The sequence below is a fragment of the Hippocampus zosterae genome, chromosome 8 (genome assembly GCF_025434085.1).
Source record: "Hippocampus zosterae strain Florida chromosome 8, ASM2543408v3, whole genome shotgun sequence".
Classification (NCBI taxonomy): Eukaryota; Metazoa; Chordata; class Actinopteri; order Syngnathiformes; family Syngnathidae; genus Hippocampus; species Hippocampus zosterae.
Window position 1 is genome coordinate 25,862,900 of NC_067458.1, and position 22,923 is coordinate 25,885,822.

The 22,923-nt window shown below is 47.7% G+C and overlaps 2 protein-coding genes across 2 annotated transcripts; both read left to right on the top strand.

Moving 5' to 3' along the window:
- Window positions 1–348: 348 nt before the first annotated feature.
- On the top strand, window positions 349–6,208 carry LOC127605806 (UV excision repair protein RAD23 homolog B-like). The gene is made up of 10 exons (XM_052073600.1): window positions 349–589; window positions 1,504–1,585; window positions 1,674–1,753; window positions 2,479–2,840; window positions 2,921–2,967; window positions 3,039–3,166; window positions 3,771–3,900; window positions 4,620–4,780; window positions 4,853–5,020; window positions 5,920–6,208. Exons 1-10 carry the CDS (start codon window positions 521–523, stop codon window positions 6,031–6,033), a joined length of 1,341 nt encoding a protein of 446 aa, XP_051929560.1. The 5' UTR covers window positions 349–520; the 3' UTR covers window positions 6,034–6,208.
- Window positions 6,209–6,980: 772 nt separating this feature from the next.
- On the top strand, window positions 6,981–22,604 carry LOC127605837 (epidermal growth factor receptor substrate 15-like 1). Its single transcript, XM_052073650.1, has 26 exons — window positions 6,981–7,120; window positions 8,640–8,681; window positions 8,772–8,861; window positions 9,401–9,448; window positions 9,533–9,628; window positions 10,852–10,908; window positions 10,989–11,114; window positions 11,200–11,259; window positions 11,788–12,030; window positions 12,093–12,250; window positions 12,425–12,581; window positions 13,667–13,729; window positions 14,462–14,547; window positions 16,084–16,156; window positions 16,232–16,393; window positions 16,505–16,702; window positions 16,880–17,068; window positions 17,268–17,376; window positions 17,511–17,561; window positions 17,798–17,934; window positions 18,022–18,085; window positions 18,170–18,318; window positions 18,387–18,480; window positions 18,567–18,731; window positions 19,687–19,703; window positions 19,804–22,604. The coding sequence occupies exons 1-26, from the start codon at window positions 7,094–7,096 to the stop codon at window positions 19,948–19,950; spliced, it is 2,808 nt and encodes a 935-aa protein (XP_051929610.1). The 5' UTR covers window positions 6,981–7,093; the 3' UTR covers window positions 19,951–22,604.
- The last annotated feature ends 319 nt before the right edge of the window (window positions 22,605–22,923 follow it).

Consider the following 22,923-nt stretch of genomic DNA (forward strand, 5'->3'; position numbering starts at 1 on the left):
AACATTGGTCCTCTTCCGCATAATTACTAAATGTGTTTGGAATGGTTGAACACATTTCTTCTGGAAGGTTGTTGGTAATAAACCGCACTATCGCCACAACCACTTCTCCAACTGATGTTACGTCCCTGGGAAATGCTTGGGTGTTGAACTCATACGTTGAGAAAGGCGCTGGTGATGAAACGCAAAAATCTCCCCCAGGCAGGTTTGAAGACGTCCCTCCGGAGCGCCAGGGGCAGTGCTGTCGATTTATCATCAGCTCTCGTTTGGTTGTCTTGTTTCCTACTATTGGTGAACGCAACACGTTCTGTCATTCTCTCCCTGGCCACCTAGAGGGCGCCCTTGTGCCCCCATTCTGCTTCCATTGAGTCAGACAGCTGAGTCACTCACTGAGTGCACAGACGAGTGCACTTCGACGGGGACTCTTCAGTAGTCCAAGTGGCGAAACGCAGAGCGAATGTTAAGTGCGAAAGGAGTTTGGGGTTTTTTTTCGTGTGTATTTTGAGTTCTAGCGGCTGGCAGAATGCTGACGGTGACGTTGAGGACGCTCCAGCAGCAAACGTTTAAAATTCACATCGACGCCGAGGAGACGGTGAGTCAAAAGTTGCTCGAGGTAAACGCGGTGGCGGCGGCCGTGAGCGAGCCGAGAAGCCCCCGCACTGACGGGCTAGCTTGTAGCATACGTTCACCATAGCCTAGCCGAGTCTTGCCGCGCGGCTTTTCGGGTTGACTCTGTCGGGTCTGAAACGCTCTTGAGGTTTTTATTTTTTTGTTCAATTGATGAATCGTTTGAGAGGGGAGGGGACACAAGTTGACGTGTTTGCGGGACCTCAAGTCACCTGCGCGCGGAGATGTAGCCTCCAATTAAGCTAGCCCAAGTCACAGCGGTACAGTCGATTTTTCTCTTCAAAGTTAAAATCAATAGCGTTCGAAATAGCACCGTGGTATTGGGTCAAGCCGTTAATTTCAAATATATATATGGTAGACAAATATTCACCTTTATTGACATTTGTAACGTGTTTTTGACCATTTCAAAACGATAGCACGATTGGCGCTTTGCTTTATTTTGAAAAGCGTGTAAGGGACATGTGGATTTGCTGTGAACTCGTCTCGGTGTCAGCGAATGACTATGCAAGATTCCTCATTGTTTGTACGTCGAGAGCCGTTTACGTTTCAATTAACAAACATATCTGACCTCCTTTATTAACGGAACGAACGTGATCGTTCCACTCCTGTTTATTGTAGAAGTAAGACGGCAGAAACTATTTTGCCCCAAAAGGCTTAAAAATCCATGTACAGCAAACTCTATACTCAACTCTGTACATGCACATCAAAAACAACTCCAGAAATCAACTTAAAAACAATTCCTGACAACAAGTTGGAAGACTGAACAATTTTAAATTGTGGGAAAATGCGCACTGTATGTTTCGTTTACCATCGGAGATGGAATAAAAGACCATGGAGCAATTTATATGAATACTTGTGTTATTGTCTTGTGCTTGTCAGGTTAAAGTGTTGAAGGAAAGAATCGCAGAGGAGCGAGGAAAAGATGTGTTTCCCGCTGCAGGGCAAAAACTCATCTACGCAGGTTCCCAACGGATACCGCTCGTCAAAATGAGAAATGTATCGTTAAAAAAAGTGTTGCGCTGCTCATGTCATCTTTTCCTTCTCGCCAGGCAAAATCTTGAACGACGACATGGCGCTGAAAGAATACAACATCAGCGAGAAAAACTTTGTGGTTCTCATGGTCGCCAAGGTCAGTTTTAACTTTGCAAAGTTTTGGGAATGTTGAATGAATATTTTTATGTTGGGAGAGGGGGGCGGGGCTAAAGAAACAGCAAATTATGGCCCTCATTCTTAATCTGTCCTCTCATATTTAATGCATTCATTCCAATTTTATTTCCTCTAAGTGGTCAACTCAAATGTGTTTTTTTTTTTAAGTAAGGTGAACAAATCATACAAAATGTACACATGTCTGATCGACTGGGCCAGTTGATATTTACGGCATATTTGGTCCTGAATCGGTTGTAATATCATAATTTGCTTATGAAGCGATGCAAAGATGAGCATTTTCTGCCGATTGGCGGATGTCCGACTTTTTCGGACCAAAATGACCATTCTGGAGATGAGTGCAAATCGGTTGGGAACATTTTCGGAGGTGAACGGGGCCCTTGGAATTGCAGTTGAGTGAAGTGGGGTGGGGGGGGGGGTGTAATGTCAGCATTAGCCGCCATTACTAAATTGCCTAAGTGCGTTTCGTCATTCGTGGTGTTTACCTCAATTCATGTGACAAGCACGTGAGCATCCAACTTTTAGTGGACAGCAGAGGGCAACATTGCCTAATATTGATGAACATTCCTAAATTAATGCAGTTCAACATTAATCAGAACACGTTTAAAAAAAAAAAAGCAAATGTGAGAATTATGATCTTGTCATATTGTGTATATCCAAACATTCAATTTTTGTTTTCTTTATTTGTAGCCCAAAGCGGCGCCCTCCCCTCAACCCACCCCAAAGTCGACCCCTGAATCTGCGCCGCCCCCCGATTCCTCTTCGACGTCAGAACCGGCATCCTCTTCTTCGTCCTTGCCCTCCTCATCCGTGTGCGTCCCCAGGCAAGAAGAAGCCGCCGCCGCCGCCACGTCGGCGGAAGTGCCCCCGCCGCCCGCCCCGGAGAACACGCCCACCACCTCTCCCGAAGATGCGTCCCCACCGTCGGCTGCCACCCAAGACCCCCCCGAAGCCGTAATCCCCTCGACGGTCACGACGGATGTGCAGAAGCCCGGTGACACGCCGGCGGAGGAAGCGGCAAGTCGAGCGTCCGTCCGTTCATCAGATTCCAGGTAAGTTTGGTGGTTGAATTAATTGCACTCCAATTTTCCAGACACAATGCACCACAAATGTGTTGGTTTGTGTTTGTCAGCGTGGCGGACGAGCTGGGCCTGCTGGAGGAGGCGGCGTCCATTCTTGGTAAAATAGCGACCGATCCATGATTTGATGGGAGAAAAACAAAATAAGTGACATCTCTTGCTCCCTGGCAGTGACGGGCCAGGCCTATGAGAACCTGGTGTCGGAAATCATGTCCATGGGCTACGAGCGGCAGGCGGTGGTGTCGGCGTTGCGGGCCAGCTACAACAACCCAGACCGCGCCGTCGAGTATTTACTCACTGTGAGCACGTCGAACACCAAGACATCCGTTTTGACATTCGACAAACATTTTGAAAGAAGTTAAAACAATTGTTTGTTTTTTATATATGTATATACACATTGCCTCTATTTGATTGATTATAGGCTTTTAAAAATACATTATTGACTAAAAATACACTGTTTAATGACTAAAATGTACATTTTCATTTCCACATTTATTTACAGGTATGCATTGTTGATTTAATGATAATTATTGATTTAATTGCGATTACTTGACCAACTAAAAGGAAAAGTGCATTTGTAAAATATGCTTGAAATAATTTCTGAAATATAGTTGTCATTAAAAAAAAAAGGTATGGAGTTAAAATTACTGTAATTAACCAATTAAAAGGAAAAACATATGTAAAACGCATGGTAAATTACTTGTAACTTTTTTTGGGGGGGGGATACCTGTATATTAAAATATGTGCTTATTATAATATCTTCTGAAACATTTATTTTTGTGCATGCAAACACTTTGTTTTTGTTCTATTTTAGAATTCATAACAAATCAATTAGCCGATTGTTCGCAATGAAAAGACCAATGAATGAAATGATAACTGCCTTTTTTTTTTTTGGTGGCGCAGGGCCTCCCCACCACCGAGGCCGGTGACATGCCAGCTCTTGGGGACTCTCCAACGGACCCCCCCGCCACCCTAGCCCCCTCTACGCAGACGACGACCACCACCACCACCACGCCGCCAGTAGAGGCCAACCGTAAGTGCAAAAACAACCCGTTTTGTATGTTGATGGCTCACACGGGCCTCGTGGCACGTGTAATTGCGATATTCTATCATCAAGGCGGCATGTGTACTCACAAAGGCCATTGTAGCCGAGAAAACGCTCAGGAAAAGGGCTACAATCGACCACAAAAACATGAGAAGAAAGGAGCGTTGGCGCGGAGTGCCGATGCGGATTTGGAGCTGGGAGTCGCGGCTTGGAGTTTGAAGCGGATTATGTGGGACAGGAGAAGTGAACTAATCTCTTTTCGTCAATGGACGCTACAGCTTCGTGTTTGCTTTCAAAACTTTGCTTGTAGCAGACGTGTGCACATTTTTCAGCATGATGTCTCTGATCCACTGGTGAAAGGACACTTTGATCCTCTCCTCTTTCATCTCGAACTGCTTCAGACAACAAAGTGTATGCAGAAAATTGGTGAAGATTGAACGACTGTGTCCTATGTGTTGTCTTGTGTTATTTTTGTTATTTTTGACTTCAAAATGGCGCCGCGAGAGTGGCTGCCTTTCCAGCAGCTCCTATTTTTTGTTGTTCTACTTCTTCCTTTCATAACTTTGCTGCTGTGAATCTGGAATTTCTCCATTGCGAGACTAATAAAGGTTTTCTTAATCTTAATGACAGTGACACCCTGACTTTTCCCTTGAAACTCTTCCCGTCCCCACTCCCAGAAGGATGTTGTATCTTTCTTCTGCCGCCAGGTCCGTCGCCAGGTGGCGGCGCTGCGCCCGCTCAGAACCCTCTGGAGTTCTTGAGGAACCAGCCTCAGTTCCAGCAGATGCGTCAGATCATCCAGCAGAACCCGGCTCTTCTCCCCGCCCTGCTGCAGCAACTCGGCCGAGATAACCCGCAACTTCTGCAGGTGGGGGAGCGCCGACGCGCAACCACCAAAGCACTCGCCTATTCTGATGCCTTGTGGTTTGTTGTCACGCAGCAAATCACGCAGCACCAAGAGCGATTTGTCCAGATGCTCAACGAGCCTCAAGGTGGCGGCGGCGGAGGAGGAGGAGGTGACGGCAGCGGCGGTGGGGGCGAGCCACGGGCGTCGTCCCGTTCCAACTACATTCAGGTCACGCCGCAGGAGAAGGAGGCCATCGAGAGGGTCAGTAAAGCTTTTCCTGTCTGGATGGGCAATGGACAAATAGTATTGGGACAGGGGAAGGTCAAATCACATGGCCAACCAGGTAGTGATGGGAATTCCGGCTCCTTTTAGAGAGCCGGCTCTTTTGGATCGGCTCCCTAAAAAGAGCCGGCTCTTTAGGCTCCCAAATGGCTCCTCAGTTTTTTTGTTGCTTAAATTCATTTAATACCAGAAATAACGTAATATGTGTAAAATGAAGTACTAATGCAAAAAATAGACATATCAAATATTTATTTGTATGGCTTTATTTATATTCTTCTGAACATACTCAACATGGAGTGCTACAAAAATAAAAACAAAGTACAAAGACCCATCTCAAAACAAGGTTGTCAAAAAGTTACAATCTCTGAATATGTGTGTGTGCGTGCGTGCGTGCGTGTGTAACCCTCCCCTTCCGGCTCCCCAATGAGGAGCCGGTTCCCAATGAGGTGGGAGCCGGCTCCCATCGTTCACTACAAAGAGCCGGCTCTTGGAGCCGGCTCGTTCGCGAACGACACATCACTACAACCAGGGCTTCAATCTCAAACAGACAAAGATTACCGTGTCCTGCAAAAACACAAAAATATACACCCCATATTTGGCCACAAAAATGCAATGTTTGTGCTCAACGGAAAAGGTCACGTGACACCGAAAAAACTGAGTCTTGCATGCACTGATGACATGTCACTACATTGAAAACAGTGCGAATCTGGCGCCAACACCTCGCGGCACAATTTGGTCACCAAAGCGACATTAGATTTTTTATTTTTTATTTTTTGTACTGGCCAGTTTCCATTTCTGTTCCAATACTTGTGAGCCTCCCTATTTTTAGGTATGACTGCGTAGATATGCAAGTCATGGTGCGTCTGTTTTTGTTTCAGTTAAAAGCGCTGGGCTTCCCCGAAGCTTTGGTCATCCAAGCGTATTTCGCTTGCGAAAAAAACGAAAACTTGGCCGCCAACTTCCTGCTGCAGCAAGCCTGGGATGATGAGTAGTTTTTTGCTTTGGTTCCCCTACCTCGCATGTTCGGACCATCGACGATGAAAAGTGCTGTCGCCCTGGCACTCCAACGGGCTTTGGTTATTTTTTTGTGTGTGCGGAAGCAGCGTCACGATTGATTGATTGATGCAGATGTTGAATAAACGTCACCTTTCATGGTTTCTTTTCTGAGCTCTTGTCATCCAAAATCACGCCGGTTGGACGTGGTTAGTTGCCAGGTTTGGATGAAGCGGAATTGAAAGTTTTGCTTTATTTTAGCATCATAACATGTTTTATTTTCCCATCAAACATTATTCAGAGGAAATATTGTAAATTGTAATTTGACAAGTATGAAGTCTGAACAATTTTCCAGAGTCTGATTTTGTTTAAAAAAAATAAAAATAAACACAACTCAATGTAAAGCCACGTTTGGAGAGTAATATTTGAATTTAGCCATCTTATGAGGACAGAAGTCAAATATAAAAATGTCCAAATATGTATATATTATAAAATTGCTTCCATTAAAAAAACATTTTCTTTTCGCTGTTTTGGGAAAATACAGAATAACATTTCTTTCAAGAAGAGAAAATTGAATTTCTAATGTTGTTTCCCCTCCTCACAAAAAAGTTGCAAAGCTACAAAAAATTCAAAGTTATCATGGAGTCATCATAATCTGTTTAATATGTTTTTTTTAATTTGAGAATCAAGTTGCATTCCCTCCCCCTCCTCCCGTTTATGTTGAGATGAAGATGTTCTCGATTCAATCGATCTTAATCTTATGAGCAAAAAGATTTTTCAAAAAATTTATCTGACCTGGGGGGGCGGTAAATTGTTTAATAAAAAAATCCGACACTGTGCCTGTGATCCACGAGCGTTCCCAAGGGACAAGAAGCATGCAGTGTAAAAAAAGGTCTAATGAGGGCAGCGTCGCGCCATAGTCTGTGAAATGCAAGAGTAGAAGAAGAAAGGCGCAAACGCGACTTTTGGGGCTCCTGAGTAGCGAGGCAAACGCTGTCCGCTGGGGGGCGCAGTTTCCCGGCTGCGTCGGGAGGGTGCGTTCCCGCAGCAACAGGGAAGATGGCAGCGCTCACATCTCTCAGCCAGGTAAAGGATGCAAGCCTTGTCCACGATACCTTATCAAGCTAATGCGACCCCACACGTTCGCTTTGTGCTCCACCACCACTCCGTGTCATTGTCGCCTCTCGTAACGTGGCCCATTTAGAGGGAAATCTGCTCTCTCGGCCGGTCGAGCCAGGCCCAGTGCGTCGGCAGTGGCGGCGGTCCCGTTATGTAGCGGGCTCGTTAGCTACCGCCGACGGCCACAACCGGCTAACTTACCCCCGCCCTTTGAACGGAACACCAGTGGTACTCTCCGCGGGTGGAATGTCACTGCGTATCCCCGACGAGCCGCGTCTTTGGGGCGGACTCCTTCGTGCTGGCCTGCCGCCTTCACCGCCGCTAGCTGGTTAGCATCGTCGGGGCAAAGCGGGCTAATCTGCAAGCGGTGACAAATTGATGCCGAAGTAAACCAGGCCGACGTCACTTTTGCGGGCGAAAGAAAAGACAGAAGCGCACCCTGCTTGCAGGTCGTCTCCTCATCCATCGCAGACGTTTCACAAGTGTCTTCTATTTTCATGGTTTTGTTAGCGTGAAGCTAGCAGCAATTCAATTGTGATGTCATTCGCGTCGTGTTGAACTTCTTTTGGATTTCATGTCATGTCGTATTACCACACCCACACTTTGTCCTAATAAAAGCTTAAACATTCACCAATTTCCCCCTAATGAAGGTTCGATACTTGCACATTATGTTGCATCTGCCAGGAATGAATGTTTCTTTTATAGGGGAAATAAATAGACAGCCAACACACGCAAAGTGACATTCACACGATCCTTGTGTGACAACAGTGACTGGCCAAAAAATCTGGTCAGTTCCATGTCAGGGAGGTAAAAGAAACACAAGCCGCTGATTGGAAAACTACATGCCAGCCTCAAAATCCTCCCTGACGTTTTTTTTATGTTGGAGATTACAACAGCTGCTGCTTTACACCAATTCGATATAAAGGGACACTTGGATGGGCTGAACACTTTCACTTAAATACGTATGTAATAAAGATGTCAGCATCACGAGATTGTCACTGGTGCCCCCCCCCCCCCCCCCCCCCCTTGCATCTCAGCCTGTCTAGGTCATACCAGGGAGGCAAGCATTGTAATACGTCCTGTTTCCTGGCTTGGCTCGTCACGTCCTGTAATCACTTAGTGTTGTTACCAAAATCCATGCACATTCCTACTCATGTCTACTTCAACCTGTGTAAATCGAAAAGCGATCTGCACAATATTTGGGATTTATTGACGGTTTTAAATATTTTATTTCTCCAAAATAAATTAATACAATTGAAAATCCAAGCGAAGATGATATTCCTGATTAAAAATACAACTACATATATCGAGCTTGAGAATGAAAAAAATCCAGAAAAGCCAGACAAGCATTTCTCCAATTACCTTCTACTTGACTTGATTGTATTTAATGGCATACTCCGGTGATGAACGGCCTACCCAAAAACGCTGGTCAATCAAAGGAATCAAAGTCCACAATGAAAGTAATCGATGTGTCTGTCTGTCACAGTTGACGAGCGGGAGCCCCGTGTTTGAGAACTTTTACAGACAGGTAAAATGTTAACTGGGCACTATCTTCGCATGCTGTCCTAGCAAGCTGTGACGGTGTGTGTGTGTGTGTGTGTGTGTGTACGTACCCTAGGTGGATCCAGGAAACACGGGAAAAGTGGGACCAACAGAAGCTGCCCTGTTCTTGAAAAAGTCTGGACTTCCAGATGTCACGCTGGGAAAGGTAGCAGTGTGTTGTTAACTGCCATCTAGTTGTTTAGCTGTTTTACTGTTTCTGTCAAGTGTGTGTTTTTTGGGCCCAAGCATGCGACCTGCATCGGTGATGTTAGTCCCTTTCGCCCATTTTCAATGGCAAAAAATATATATATATTTTGTAGAAGTTACCAAAAAGTAACCTGCACCCAATTCAAGTTGGGCAGGAATGTTTATAATGTCAGAAAAAGTCACGGTCATTTGCTCAAAATTGAACACAAAGTCGGCCATTTTAGTTTGGTGGAGCCGTTTGGGGTCCAATTCCAAGGCTCTCACTTAGATGAACTTCTACTCAGGAATTTCACCAATTGGACAGAGGTGTCATTGGATGAGGTGTGATACTAAATTGGCAAGCTTTTTGTGGGGGGGGGGGATCATTTAGCAGCCCACAAGATAGCTAATTTATCCAATTAGTGTACCCGATGCTGATAAAACAATTTTGTGAATGAGTGTTTATAATGGTTATTGAAAGACAAGATGGCCGCTGCAGTTTTTTAAATTTTCTTCCAGATTTGGGATCTGGCTGATCCGGAGGGTAAAGGCTACCTGGACAAGCAGGTAGGAAACAACTCCTGAAGTAGAACGTGAAGCGATGACTTTCATCACAGTCAACGTCTTCTCCATCCTCTCTACTGCCAAAAGGGTTTTTACGTGGCGCTGCGTTTGGTGGCGTGCGCACAGAGCGGCCATGATGTCAGTGTGTCCAGCCTCAACCTCAGTGTGCCGCCGCCCAAATTTGTGAGTGGCCTCCACCTCGTATATTTTACTCAGGACAACTGCGCGCAGATCAAATTCAAAATAGCAGAAAGTGCATTTTTAAAAATTCATTCATTCATTCATCTTCCGAGCCGCTTGATCCTCACTAGGGTCGCGGGGGGTGCTGGAGCCTATCCCAGCTGTCTTCGGGCAGTAGGCGGGGGACACCCTGAATCGGTTGCCAGCCAATCGCAGGGCACACATAGACGAACAACCATCCGCACTCACACTCACACCTAGGGACAATTTAGAGTGTTCAATCAGCCTGCCACGCATGTTTTTGGAATGTGGGAGGAAACCGGAGCACCCGGAGAAAAGCCACGCAGGCCCGGGGAGAACATGCAAACTCCACACAGGGAGGCCCAGAGCTGGAATCGAACCCGGTACCTCTGCACTGTGAAGCCCACGTGCTAACCACTGGACTACCGGGCCGCCCGACATGAGTTTTACATTATGATAAATAAAACAAAAATAATCTGTTGTATAAATATAAAAAAATAAAATTGAATAAAAAAAAATATTTCATACATTTCATTATTAATAATAATTCCCAAAATAATACAATGCCATTATGTGACACTTTTTTTAAAAAAGGTAGTAATCTGCAAAATGTAGTCGAGTAATTTTACCTCGGGGCACACACTTGGCAATATTTTACAATGAATTGGTCTAAATATGGCGGCCCGGTAGTCCAGTGGTTAGTACGTCGGCTTGACAGTGCAGAGGTACCGGGTTCGATTCCAGCTCCGGCCTCCCTGTGTGGAGTTTGCATGTTCTCCCCGGGCCTGCGTGGCTTTTCTCCGGGTGCTCCGGTTTCCTCCCACATTCCAAAAACATGCGTGGCAGGCTGATTGGGCGCTCTAAATTGTCCCTCGGTGTGAGTGTGGGCGTGGATGGTTGTTCGTCTATGTGTGCCCTGCGATTGGCTGGCAACCGATTCAGGGTGTCCCCCGCCTACTGCCCGAAGACAGCTGGGATAGGCTCCAGCACCCCCCGCGACCCTAGTGAGGATCAAGCGGTACGGAAGATGAATGAATGAATGAATGAATGGTCTAAATATTAGGCCAAATAAAAATATTCAAATGTTGAATAAATAACACAATGGTCTGTGTGTTATTTATTGTGACCCACAAATCTGGGTCATAATATAATATAATTTTTTCCTTATAGTTGATTTTTTTTTACTTTTAAAAAAATGTTTGCAGAAGGACAACAGCAGTCCTTCTCTGAGCACCTCCACTGAAGCCCACTGGGCTGTCAGGGTATGGAAGTACACAACCGAGTAGTATGATTTCTTCAAATTCTACATCCAAAAAAAAACAAAGACAAATATTTGTTTCAGCCGGAGGAAAAGAACAAATTTGACGGCATTTTTGAAAGCCTCTCGCCGCTCAACGGCCTGCTGTCAGGAGAGAAGGTCCGACCCGTCCTCATCAATTCGAAGCTGCCTCTGGACGTCCTCGGCAAGGTTTGCCCTCGCCCCCCCACATGGTTGTTTAAGGCCTTTTTGTCAAGCGTATCACCCTTCTTGGGCTCCTTTACGCTCCCGGCAGGTTTGGGACCTGAGTGACATCGATAAAGACGGCCATCTGGACCGAGACGAGTTTGCCGTGGTGAGCCATTTTCACAGCTATCCCATTCATTCATTCATTCATCTTCCGAGCCGCTTGATCCTCACTAGGGTCGCGGGGGGTGCTGGAGCCTATCCCAGCCGTCTCCGGGCAGTATGCGGGGGACACCCTGCATTGGTTGCCAGCCAATCGCAGGGCACACAGAAACGAACAACCATTCGCACTCACACTCACACCTAGGGGACAATTTAGAGCGTCCAATCAGCCTGCCACGCATGTTTTTGGAATGTGGGAGGAAACCGGAGCACCCGGAGAAAAGCCACGCAGGCCCGGGGAGAACATGCAAACTCCACACAGGGAGGCCGGAGCTGCAATCGAACCCGGTACCTCTGCACTGTGAAGCCGACGTGCTAACCACTGGACTACCGGGCCGCCACAGCTATCCCAAACTCAGCAAATTTTACTGACTCCCCCCCCCCCCCCCCTCCCCCATTGGATTTCACTTTGTCATTCCACGTCACGAGGTAACACCATGAGAAAATCTGTTGTTTTTGTCTCGTTCCGTGGCAGGCCATGCACCTTGTGTACCGCGCGCTGGAGAAGGAACCCGTTCCAGCCCACCTGCCCACCGCCCTCATCCCCCCATCCAAGAGGAAAAAAAGCTTGTGCTCGGTGGTGGGCGGGGTCCCCCCGCTACCGGCGAGCCCACCGCCTCCCAAAGACTCCCTGCGCTCCACGCCGTCCCACGGCAGCATGAACTCCCTCAACAGTACGGGAAGTCTGTCCCCCAAACATACCCTCAAGTCTGGACAGGTACGAGATCCCACGTCGAATCGGATCGGTCTTCAAGTCTCACGGTGCCATCAACTCTCCAGCACTCCCTCAACTGGGCAGTCCCGGCGTCGGACCGCGGTCGCTACGACGACATCTTCCTAAAGACGGACACCGACCTGGACGGTTTTGTCAGTGGGCTGGAAGTGAAGGACATCTTCATGCAATCTGGACTCTCTCAAGGCGTCCTTGCCCATATATGGTAGGCTACCTCGGCTAGCTAACACCTGTTAGCGTCCTCCTCCCTTTGGTCATTTTCCAGTCGTTAGCATGTTAGTTCTTGACATCATCGTGCAGTCCAGACTTTGTCGGGGTGTCCTACGGGTTTGGTCGGCTGTCGGTCGTTCAACTGGTCTCTCCGTTCCTGACCCCGCAGGGCTCTGGCCGACACCAGACAAATGGGCAAGTTGACCAGGGAGCAGTTTGCCCTCGCCATGCATCTCATCCAGCAGAAAGTGAGCAAGGGTGTGGACCCCCCTCAGGCGCTGACGGCGGATATGATCCCGCCTTCGGAGAGGGGAACTCCAGTCCCGGTAGGTTATGACGACACCATATGCCGGGGGTGTCCAAATGTTGTCCAATGAGAGCTACGCTCAGAAAAGTCGAGAGGAGATTCATCGTGTTGTGTTATTTTATTATTTTGACTTCAAAATGGGCGGCCCGGTAGTCCAGTGGTTAGCACGTGGGCTTCACAGTGCAGAGGTACCGGGTTCGATTCCAGCTCCGGCCTCCCTGTGTGGAGTTTGCATGTTCTCCCCGGGCCTGCGTGGGTTTTCTCCGGGTGCTCCGGTTTCCTCCCACATTCCAAAAACATGCGTGGCAGGCTGATTGAACACTCTAAATTGTTCCTAGGTGTGAGTGTGAGTGCGAATGGTTGTTCGTTTCTGTGTGCCCTGCGATTGGCTGGCAACCGATTCAGGGTGTCCCCCGCCTACTGCCCGAAGACAGCTGGGATAGGCTCCAGCATCCCCCGCGACCCTAGTGAGGATCAAGCGGCTCGGAAGATGAATGAATGAATGAATGACTTCAAAATGGCGCCGCGTGAGTGGCTGCCTTTCCAACAGCTCCTATATTTTGTTGTTCTACTTCTTCCTTTCATAACTGCTGCTGTGGATCGGGAATGTCTCCATTGCGAGACTAATAAAGGTTTTCTTATCTTGTGGGCGGCCCGGTAGTCCAGTGGTTAGCACGTGGGCTTCACAGTGCAGAGGTACCGGGTTCGATTGCAGCTCCGGCCTCCCTGTGTGGAGTTTGCATGTTCTCCCCGGGCCTGCGTGGGTTTTCTCCGGGTGCTCCGGTTTCCTCCCACATTCAAAAACATGTATGGTAGGCTGATTGGACGCTCTAAATTGTCCCTAGGTGTGAGTGTGAGTGTGAGTGCGAATGGTTGTTCGTCTCTGTGTGCCCTGCGATTGGCTGGCAACCGATTCAGGGTGTCCCCCGCCTACTGCCTGGAGACGGCTGGGATGGGCTCCAGCACCCCCCGCGACCCTAGTGAGGATCAAGCGGTACGGAAGATGAATGAATGAATGAATGAATGAATCTTACCTTGTTTTGGGAACTTGCTAAAGAAGCAACACCACCACCACTAATACAAGATGTTTGTATTTGCCAACAGAGCATGTCGGGGTACATGACGCCAGTGGGATCCGAGATGGCGGCGCTGTCGGAGATGAGGAGGGTAAGCGCAATTTCTTCGTGTGCTTATTTTATGTGTTGTTAGCGTGTGAAGATATGAGCCAACATTTTGGGTGGGGGACTGGGGGGGGTTCCTCCATGATGGCGTGTCCAGGCTGACTCGTCTGCAACTAACTTCTTTGCTCTCCCCTCCTCCTTTGCTCTTCCTCCTCCTCAGGCCATAATGTTCAAGCTGTGGGTAGGTCATTTAATAGGCCCTTCAGGGCCCCCATTCGCCAATGCTTTCAAGCCCCCCCAAACACACAGGAAGCATTTGCTCAACATTTCTATCCCCCCTCGCCCCCCCTCCCTTTTAACTCAAATGACGTTCTCACCTTCGGGAAATGTCTGGGTCGTGTCACGCTCTAATGCAAAAAGGGTTGTGCCATGTTAACGCGTCAGTGATCTGCGGGACTCTGAGGCGGTCGAGGGGGGGTCGGGGGGGCTTCCACACAGAGGAGAAAGCCCGATGGCCCATGGATGCAGAACTTGTTTTTTTTTAGGGGAATGGAGGGTGTCATGCAATTGCTCCGGCATGGATGGTCAGCCCCTCCCCCTTCAGCCCCCCCTCACCCGCCCACTCGTTTGACCCTCTGTGCTCGTGGACTTTCTGGACCTTTCCCTCCACGTTGCCACCCCACTTCGGCCCCCGTCGACCGCGTTGGCCCCACGCTTCACTGACCCTTTCTTGTGTTTTACACCCCCAACTACCCTTCCCCACCTCCCCCATGTGCAGGACAGCTCCAGCTCGGTGGGTTCGGGCGAGTTTACGGGGATCAAGGAGCTGGACGACATCAGCCAGGAGATCGCCCAGCTGCAGAGGTAAGGGAAGGTGACGTGATCCCATCGGAATCTTTTCACGTGTGATGAATGTGCCGTGCTGTTTTTGAAGCAGTCATTCGCTTGCCATGAACACTTCGGACGCCCCCACCTAAACTCTGACCTAAACCTCCCTCTCTAAGAATAATCATTCTCCACCATGCAACCAAAAAAAAAAAAATTTGAACCAAAGTGTGTGACATTGCAGTGAAATAACAGCAATGATTAGTCGCCGAGAATCCAGGTTGGATGAAACATGCGAGATATGCCAATTCAATTTGATGTTGGGTGGCCCGGTAGTCCAGTGGTTAGCATGTCGGCTTCACAGTGCAGAGGTACCGGGTTCGATTCCAGCTCCGGCCTCCCTGTGTGGAGTTTGCATGTTCTCCCCGGGCCTGCGTGGGTTTTCTCCGGGTGCTCCGGTTTCCTCCCACATTCCAAAAACATGCGTGGCAGGCTGATTGGACGCTCTAATTTGTCCCTAGGTGTGAGTGTGAGTGCGAATGGTTGTTCGTCTCTGTGTGCCCTGCGATTGGCTGGCAACCGATTCAGGGTGTCCCCCGCCTACTGCCCGAAGACAGCTGGGATAGGCTCCAGCACCCCCTGCGACCCTAGTGAAGATCAAGCGGCTCGGAAGATGAATGAATGAATGAATTTGATGTTGGTCAGTGAAAAATGGCTCCCGGGGCCTTATTTTCACAAACACATTTTTTTGCAACCTTGGGGCCATAATGATCATTAAAAGTAGTCAAAAGAAGAAGAAAAAGAAAAATCCACTACGCCCGACCCTCCTTTCCCTAACTCATCATCATGGTGCGTCGTCACGTGCGTTTGTCACCGACCAACCGCAACACGCACACACTACTTCAATGTGTGTGTATTTTGTTTGCTCATGACTTATTCTCTCCATAATGCTGCGTCAGCACTCTTGCCTTTACCCAATGGAATACGCTCAGGTAAATCGCACAAGTCACCCTCTGGGCCTGGACTGGCATTCTCGCTTGCTAACACACACACACACACACACACACGTCATGAAAATGGACCCAATTGAAATGATTATGTTTGTAATTTAATTGGAGTGATAATTTGTGACCTTTCATTTGAAGCATGACTCGATGTGCTCTCTTGCAAATGTTGCTAAGAATTGTGCAACTCTTAATTGCTTTTTTGGTACAATGTATTTGAACTTGAACTTTGAAAACTGTGCAACGAAAAAAAAAACCTGGATGGCAAGCATGGAGTGTTTTGGTGTTTATTTCTAAGCGTGGAAAATATGTCAACATGAGCTGGTATTCAATGTTGAACCGTGATCTTCATTGCATTGGGTTGCTGGACCCTCAATGGTTTTGCTTTCACTTCCCCACTGTTGTCATACTTGGCCTTTTATGGATCTCTCGATCTGATGAGTTATTTCGAATGTCGTAGAATTCCAGTCCGGTGTCTTCAACGGCGAACATGTCGACGTGCCCACGCAGAACTGTTTGTTTCATTGTTCTTCTTACCTTTTTTTTTTATGCATTTGTGTGTGCGCGCCAGGGAGAAGTACACTCTGGAGCAGGACATCAGGGAGGCGGAAGAGGCCATCAGGCACAAGAGCGCCGAAGTGCAGGTAAGCCGGCCTTTGGCCACGCGGTTGGTCGTTTGGCCCGGTGTGGTTTCCATCGTGCTCGTCTTGCGGTTTCAGGAGATGCAGAATGACCTGGACCGAGAAGCGGCCTGTCTGCAGGAGCTGGAGGCGCAGAAGCAGGATGCCCAGGACCGCCTGGAGGAGATGGACCAGCAGAAGCACAAGCTGGAGGACATGCTGAACGAGGTCCGCATCAAATGTCAGGAGGAGTCTCAGATGGTGAGCGAAGCAAAGCGGCACCTTGTACCTCCAAAATTTCAGGGCCCCCAATTTAGATGTTGAAACTCTGGAAAATCTGCATTTCTTCACCTCATCTGGTGGTCCTGGCAGATCTCAACGCTGCAAAGTCAGATCCACTCTCAAGAGTCGGACCTGCAGAACCAAGAGGAGGAGCTGGGCCGGGCCAAGGCCGACCTGAGCCGGCTGCAGCAGGAGGAGGACCAGCTGGAGCAGAGTCTGGCCGCCGGCAAGATCCAGCTGGAGACCATCATCAAGTCCCTGAAGGCCACGCAGGATGAGATCAACCAGGTGAAATGTAATTCCTCTCTATAGTCAGCAGAGGGTGCTCTACATTTGATTTAAAAAAAAAATTGGCTCCTTTTCCAAAAATTGAAACGTGGTGCAGTCTGACGTCCGTCTTGACTTTTACGATGAATGAAGTCTCTCGCGACGGATGTGGTGACGACCCTGCCCCGTGTTGTGTAGGCACGCAGCAAGCTGTCGCAGATCCAGGACAGCCAGCAGGAAGTGTCCAAAAGCATCGAGCAGTACAACAGCACCCTGAACGGAACCCACGGAGGAAGCATGACCAACCTGGCCGACATGAGCGAGGGCTTCGGCGACAGGGAGAACGGAACCTTCCCCTCCATGGGGACGGCGGCCTCACAGCCACAGGTGGCAAAAAAATGCACGCTCACCCTTTCTAATTTCGATTTCAGCGAGATCTGTAAATAGAGAAATGAATCGATGAATTCGCTGACGGATTCTTACGATGGTGCAATGTTCTCCTCCACTCCAAATTCTAACTGAAGTCGTCGTGAGAGCACGTTTTTTTTTTTTTTCAATCGATATAGTCCTGGTGTTTTTATCCTAGCAAGAAGATCCGTTCAAAGTGAAGCAGTCCGTGTTCAACAGTCAGCCTCAGGAGCTCCACGCCGACCCCTTCCACTCGGAGGACCCCTTCACGGCGGACCCTTTCAAAGGTGCTCGTCTCCCTCGGCGTGCTCCGCCTCCTGCTCTTTTTGTTTTTGGTTCTTGTTGGCAGCATTTGTTTCGTTCCCCTCTTGGCTTCAAGCTTTTTTTTTTGTTTTGTTTTGTCACCTTTCTGCTCCTCCAGGAGACCCCTTCCAAAACGACCCCTTTGCAAAGTTGCCCGCAGCCTCGACAGGTACTCGCTTTCACATCTTCATTCTTTGCTCTAGTAACATTTTAAAAAATGATAACAACCAAATTGAGCGCCGCTGTCACACAACCTGCGCTTTAAGCCTTTGTTTTTGAGGAATGTAAAACTGGTGCTATAACTATTTAATATCGTTTCAATCATTTTTTTTTCGAGCCATTATGCCGCTGATTAACCAAGTCATCAGCGCCAGTGAGTCACGATTTCATGATTTGGCGTTGCAGATCCGTTCGGTGGCGACCCGTTCAAAGAGACGGACCCGTTCAAGGCCTCGTCTGAAGATTTCTTCAAGAAGACCGCAAAACTGGACCCCTTCGCCACAGCCGACCCCTTTAGCAAGAGCGCCACGCTACCCTCCAAGGTGACACTTTTAGTCATTGAGTTTCATCTGTTTGCTTTCCATCACTTCAGAAGTTTCATGGTCCAAAAAAATTTTGTTCTCCTGCAGCAAATGGGTCATTTCACGAGTAATGACCCGTTTTCCAGCGGCAACCCCAAATGCAAAGGCGCAGGTAGGAAGTCTCCCATCCAAGATTACGCGTGGCCGAAAGCGTCGACGGCTGTTTTCCTGACCGCCGTCCATTCGTCCCTTTCAGATTTGTTTGGCTCTTTGGATCCATTTGGCAGCGGCTCCTTCAGCAGCAGCGGTAACAGCAGCTCTGCCGCTTTCGCCGACTTCAGCCACATGGCCAAGCCCAGAGATCCGTTCGAAGGCCGCGCCAGCTGGCTGCCAGACTACCAGAAGGTAGCGTGCGACGATCACAACATCGCCCCCTTCTGGCGACGACTCACGAGATACTTCCTTGTGGCCAGGCTGTATTTGCGGATGATCCGTTCAGCAGGAAGGGCGACACGCCGGCCCTGCCCCCCAAAAAAGGAGTTCCGCCGAGGCCCAAACCCCCCAGTGGTGAGTTGAACAAGTTTGCATCTGGTAATAAACCGTTGAGAGTGCTTGGAAGTGTAACTGAACAATGACCACTCGGTGCGTCGCAGGTAAGACGACGCCAGTGAACGTGTCCGGCCCGACGGAAGCCCCCAAGCCAAGCGACCCCTTCCAACCGTTTGGCCGGGACATCGTCGACCCCTTCCAGAGTAAAAAAGGTTTGGGCGACCCCTTCAGCGGCAAGGATCCTTTTGCCCCGCCGTCCTCAGCACCAAGTAAGACTCTCTCCCTTCACTTTGGACGCTGTCCTTTGTCATGTGACTCCAGGAAGTTCATAAAGACTCAAACAATAATGCTACAGAACTTTGACGCTGTCGGGGGGAATCCCAACACCAGTGCAGTGAAGAAGTCGTCTTATACGACACTTAAATTGACAAACGTCCGAGAGAGCCAAGAGATCTTTTCTCAAGATCCATCCATCCATCCATCCATCCATCCATCATCTACCGCTTATCCGGGGCCGGGTCGCGGGGGCAACAGCTTTAGCAGGGAAGCCCAGACTTCCCTCTCCCTAGCTACTTCTTCCAGCTCTCCCCGGGGGATCCCGAGACGTTCCCAGGCCAGCTGGGTGACATAGTCTCTCCAGCGTGTCCTGGGTCTTCCTCGGGGTCTCCTCCCGGTGGGACATGACCGGAACACCTCACCGGGGAGGCGCTCAGGAGGCATCCGAATCAGATGCCCAAGCCACCTCATCTGGCTCCTCTCGATGTGGAGGAGAAGCGGCTCGACTCTGAGCCCCTCCCGGATGACCGAGCTTCTCACCTTATCTCTAAGGGAGAGCCCGGACACCCTGCGGAGAAAACTCATTTCGGCCGCTTGTATCCGGGATCTCGTTCTTTCGGTCACGACCCATAGCTCGTGACCATAGGTGAGGGTTGGGACGTAGATCGACCGGTAAATTGAGAGCTTCGCCCTTTGGCTCAGCTCCTTCTTCACCACGACAGACCGATACAACGTCCGTCTCGAGATCTTTTCGATACTAAAAGACGGTTATTAGTGCGGAAAAACAACAGACCACGTGGCGACAGTACACCCGACTGCTTTTATGGAAGAAAAAAAATGATGAAATTGACCATCTTTGGATCTATGGGGTTTCTCCCCGACAGAGATGATATGAATTGATCTACTGAGTTGATGTATTGCTAACGTGTGTTCTCTCAACCTTGACAGGACCGGACAAAGTCAAGGTGAGTTTGACTTATTCACATTGAGATTTGACTTTTTTTGCTGGACATGTTAGCAGAAGCCAGCATTAAACACGTGTGTGTGCGTTTCTGTGTGTGTCAGTTTAATAACGAGGCTCAGCAACTGGAGTGGGCCAAACGCGAGAGCGAGCGGGCCGAGCGGGAGCGCCTGAAGCGTCTTCGGCAGCAGGAGCAGGAAGACCTGGAGCTCGCCATTGCCCTCAGCAAGGCTGAGATGTCCAACGCGTGACTAGTCGCCCACCGACATGACTCTTGAATATTCTCTAAACACACACACACACACACCATTGACAACTTCAGGATGAACAAAAAAAAAACGCAACCCACTTCCGAGTATTGCGTTTAAGCCCAGGCGCCCTTGTCTCCTCAGGCAGTGTCGGTTAGCATCCGCTGGTGCTTAAAAAAAACAAAAGAAAAAAAAACATAAATAATAAATGCTCCAGAATGACTGAATGGGATTAGACGCTCTATATCATCATCATCATCATTATTAACAATTCACTGTGATAAGAAGGACAAAAAGGCTGGAAAACCTCCACTCAGTGTTTTTTTTTTTTTGTTTTTTTTTTTTTTGTTAAAGCTCCATTGTCCAAACGTGCCACAGCAAAATGGAAGACGGACATTTGGTGTGTTAGTGGTAAGCAACGTTACCTCGTGGTTTCTTGCCCCATCATCCTTCCTTTATTTCAAGCGTGTGATTCCAAGAGTCCAATCCTGATGCTACCGGCCAACAAAATGGAGGACAGTTTGGACAGTTGGCGTATCGCGACACTTACTCCCGCTTTTTACCTTGTTGTTGTTCCATTTCATTGAAGACTCTAAATTCCCTGACGTGTGATTGTTTGTCCATATCGTGCCCTGTGATTGGCTGGTGACTCGTCTAATTTCAAAAGGGATAGGCTCCAAATGGATGGCTCGATTTCCACTAGCAGACAAAAAGAAAAAGAAAATGGGAGTAGCGGTAGCAGTATTAGCTTGTGATTGCACACGTTTAATAATTTTGATAACGTTATGAGGGAATTGTTTGTTGTTGTTTTTTTTTTTAAACAAATGTTTTAAGCGTTTGATTTGGAGATGTTTGGAAGTATAACTGATGATGTTGCTTGACAGAACAGAACCCGGTAGAAACTGGAAATGTGTTAACCACTCACTAACTTTTTTTTTGTTTTTATGTACTTGAAGCAGCGACCGAATGGCCGTGACTGACTACACACACACACACACACACACACACACACACACTGCTGACTTTTTTCATCATTTATCTTCTCTGTATGAGACCTGGCGTACTTATTTATTCCTGATGATAGGAAGGTTTACATTGCGCTCCCTCGCAAATCTCAACCACTTAAAAAAAAACACTTTGATATGTGGTGGATGCTGATTGTGGTGTTGGATGGAGTGCTGCTACAAGACAAACATACCACCCACTTAGGGGGGGTGGAGGGGGCGGTCGCTCCAGAATGTCTCTGTAAATAGAAGTCTGAATTTGACACCACTGGCTGTTCTACTCCTGCGTGAAGCGCAAGTGGTGATAATAAGAGCAAGAAACCCACCTAAAATGGCCAATATTTGTCTTTTATCGGTATCGATGAAAAAAGGATGACTTTGAATTGCAAGATGGTTTCTTCTTTTTGCTTTGTCGTTCTTATTTTCTGCCCAATACAAACGTTCCTGCCAATGTGAAGTCACTTGAGTTGCCATGTAGGCGCCACATCCACTGCATTTCAAATGAAGGTGTTTCTTCCCGCCTTTTTTTAGGTTTACAGTTCACCATCCACTTTTTGCTTTCATTTGAAGTTGTGTCACGAAGCTAAACCTGCTAACACTCCCAACTAACAAGCCGATTGTTTTCTTGACTGAATTGATAGAACAAATGGCGGCTTTTCTTGTGACTCTCATTGAAGGCGGAGGCTAGCTAACAGGCTAGCTCTGCTCATGTTGTCCTGTACGCGTATTCTCGCCTGAACTGCTAACTTAGATTTTTAAATTTTTATTCTGCTTTATGTGATGTCAACAAGCTAGCATTTTAGCATGTCTTAGCAGCTAAGACATGAAATCAATAATTTTATTGAGCGTGTTGATGAAATGACTAGTCCCCAACCCACACCCTTTGAAAGTGGCTACTAGCTAGCAGGCTAACAAATATCACGCAGGCTAGCTCTGCTCATGTTACCCTGCCTGGAATGTCCACATTTTTAGATGCCTATTTAATTTCTACTTCGCTAACTTGACCACATATCGCTACAGTATGATTTGGTTAGTCACTAGCCGTCAGCTAACAAGATCCTTTGGCGCATCTTTTAAAATTGTTTAAAACAGTAGGTCGCTCTGATCTAGCAGCCTAGCTCTACTCATATGTTCGAAATGCATATTTCCTTTGAAACATTGCCAATGGACTTTTAAACGCATCTGTCGCGACAAGGTAACATGGACAGTAGCTACCCGCCAGCGAGCATGCTTCTCGTGCGCTATTTGTGCTTGTCAGACATTATCCAATTTGCTTCATTGTTCATTCTAGCCTAGCTTGTCTGTTCCATTGAGCTCTACTGTGAAACCTCAGCCGCGCGCCATGTACTGCTCTTTGAGCGGGAACAATTCACACCGTTAATGCTGTATTTGTCTCACTTGTGCAATAGGTGTTTTATTTTTATGTCATGTATGTTTTTCATATGTTCTTCATCAGTTTGATGCACTAGCAGTTTCTGATTTGTTTGGGGCAATGAAAAAAAATTGGGAGAAAGTATATTAACAAGTGTTAAGGGGTACGTCGTTAACCCGGATTTCCTGAAGTGTGCATTCTATTTTTCTTTTGCCGAGCGGTCTTGATCCAGATGCTGTGTATACTTTATCATCTCTTGTATGATAAAAAGAAAGAAAACAGAGTGTTTCACAATCGAGGAGAAAACGGGTTTTGTCGTCTTCTCCATCAAATGTGTGCGTTGAAAGAAAAAAAAAAAGGACTTCTACCTGGCATGCTCCTCTTTCCTCTGGAAACACACACACACAAAACAAATGTATTCCAATTTTCCAACTGTGGCGAAAGTAATATTTAATATTTAAGTAATAATTTTAAAAAAAACAATGTTTCATGACAAAGCAATAGAATAATATACCGTATGGCCAAAAGAACACCATACCAACATAATAGCAACACATGATGGTGGCAAGCATCATCTTTTGGGAAGTGGGGCCTTAGTTG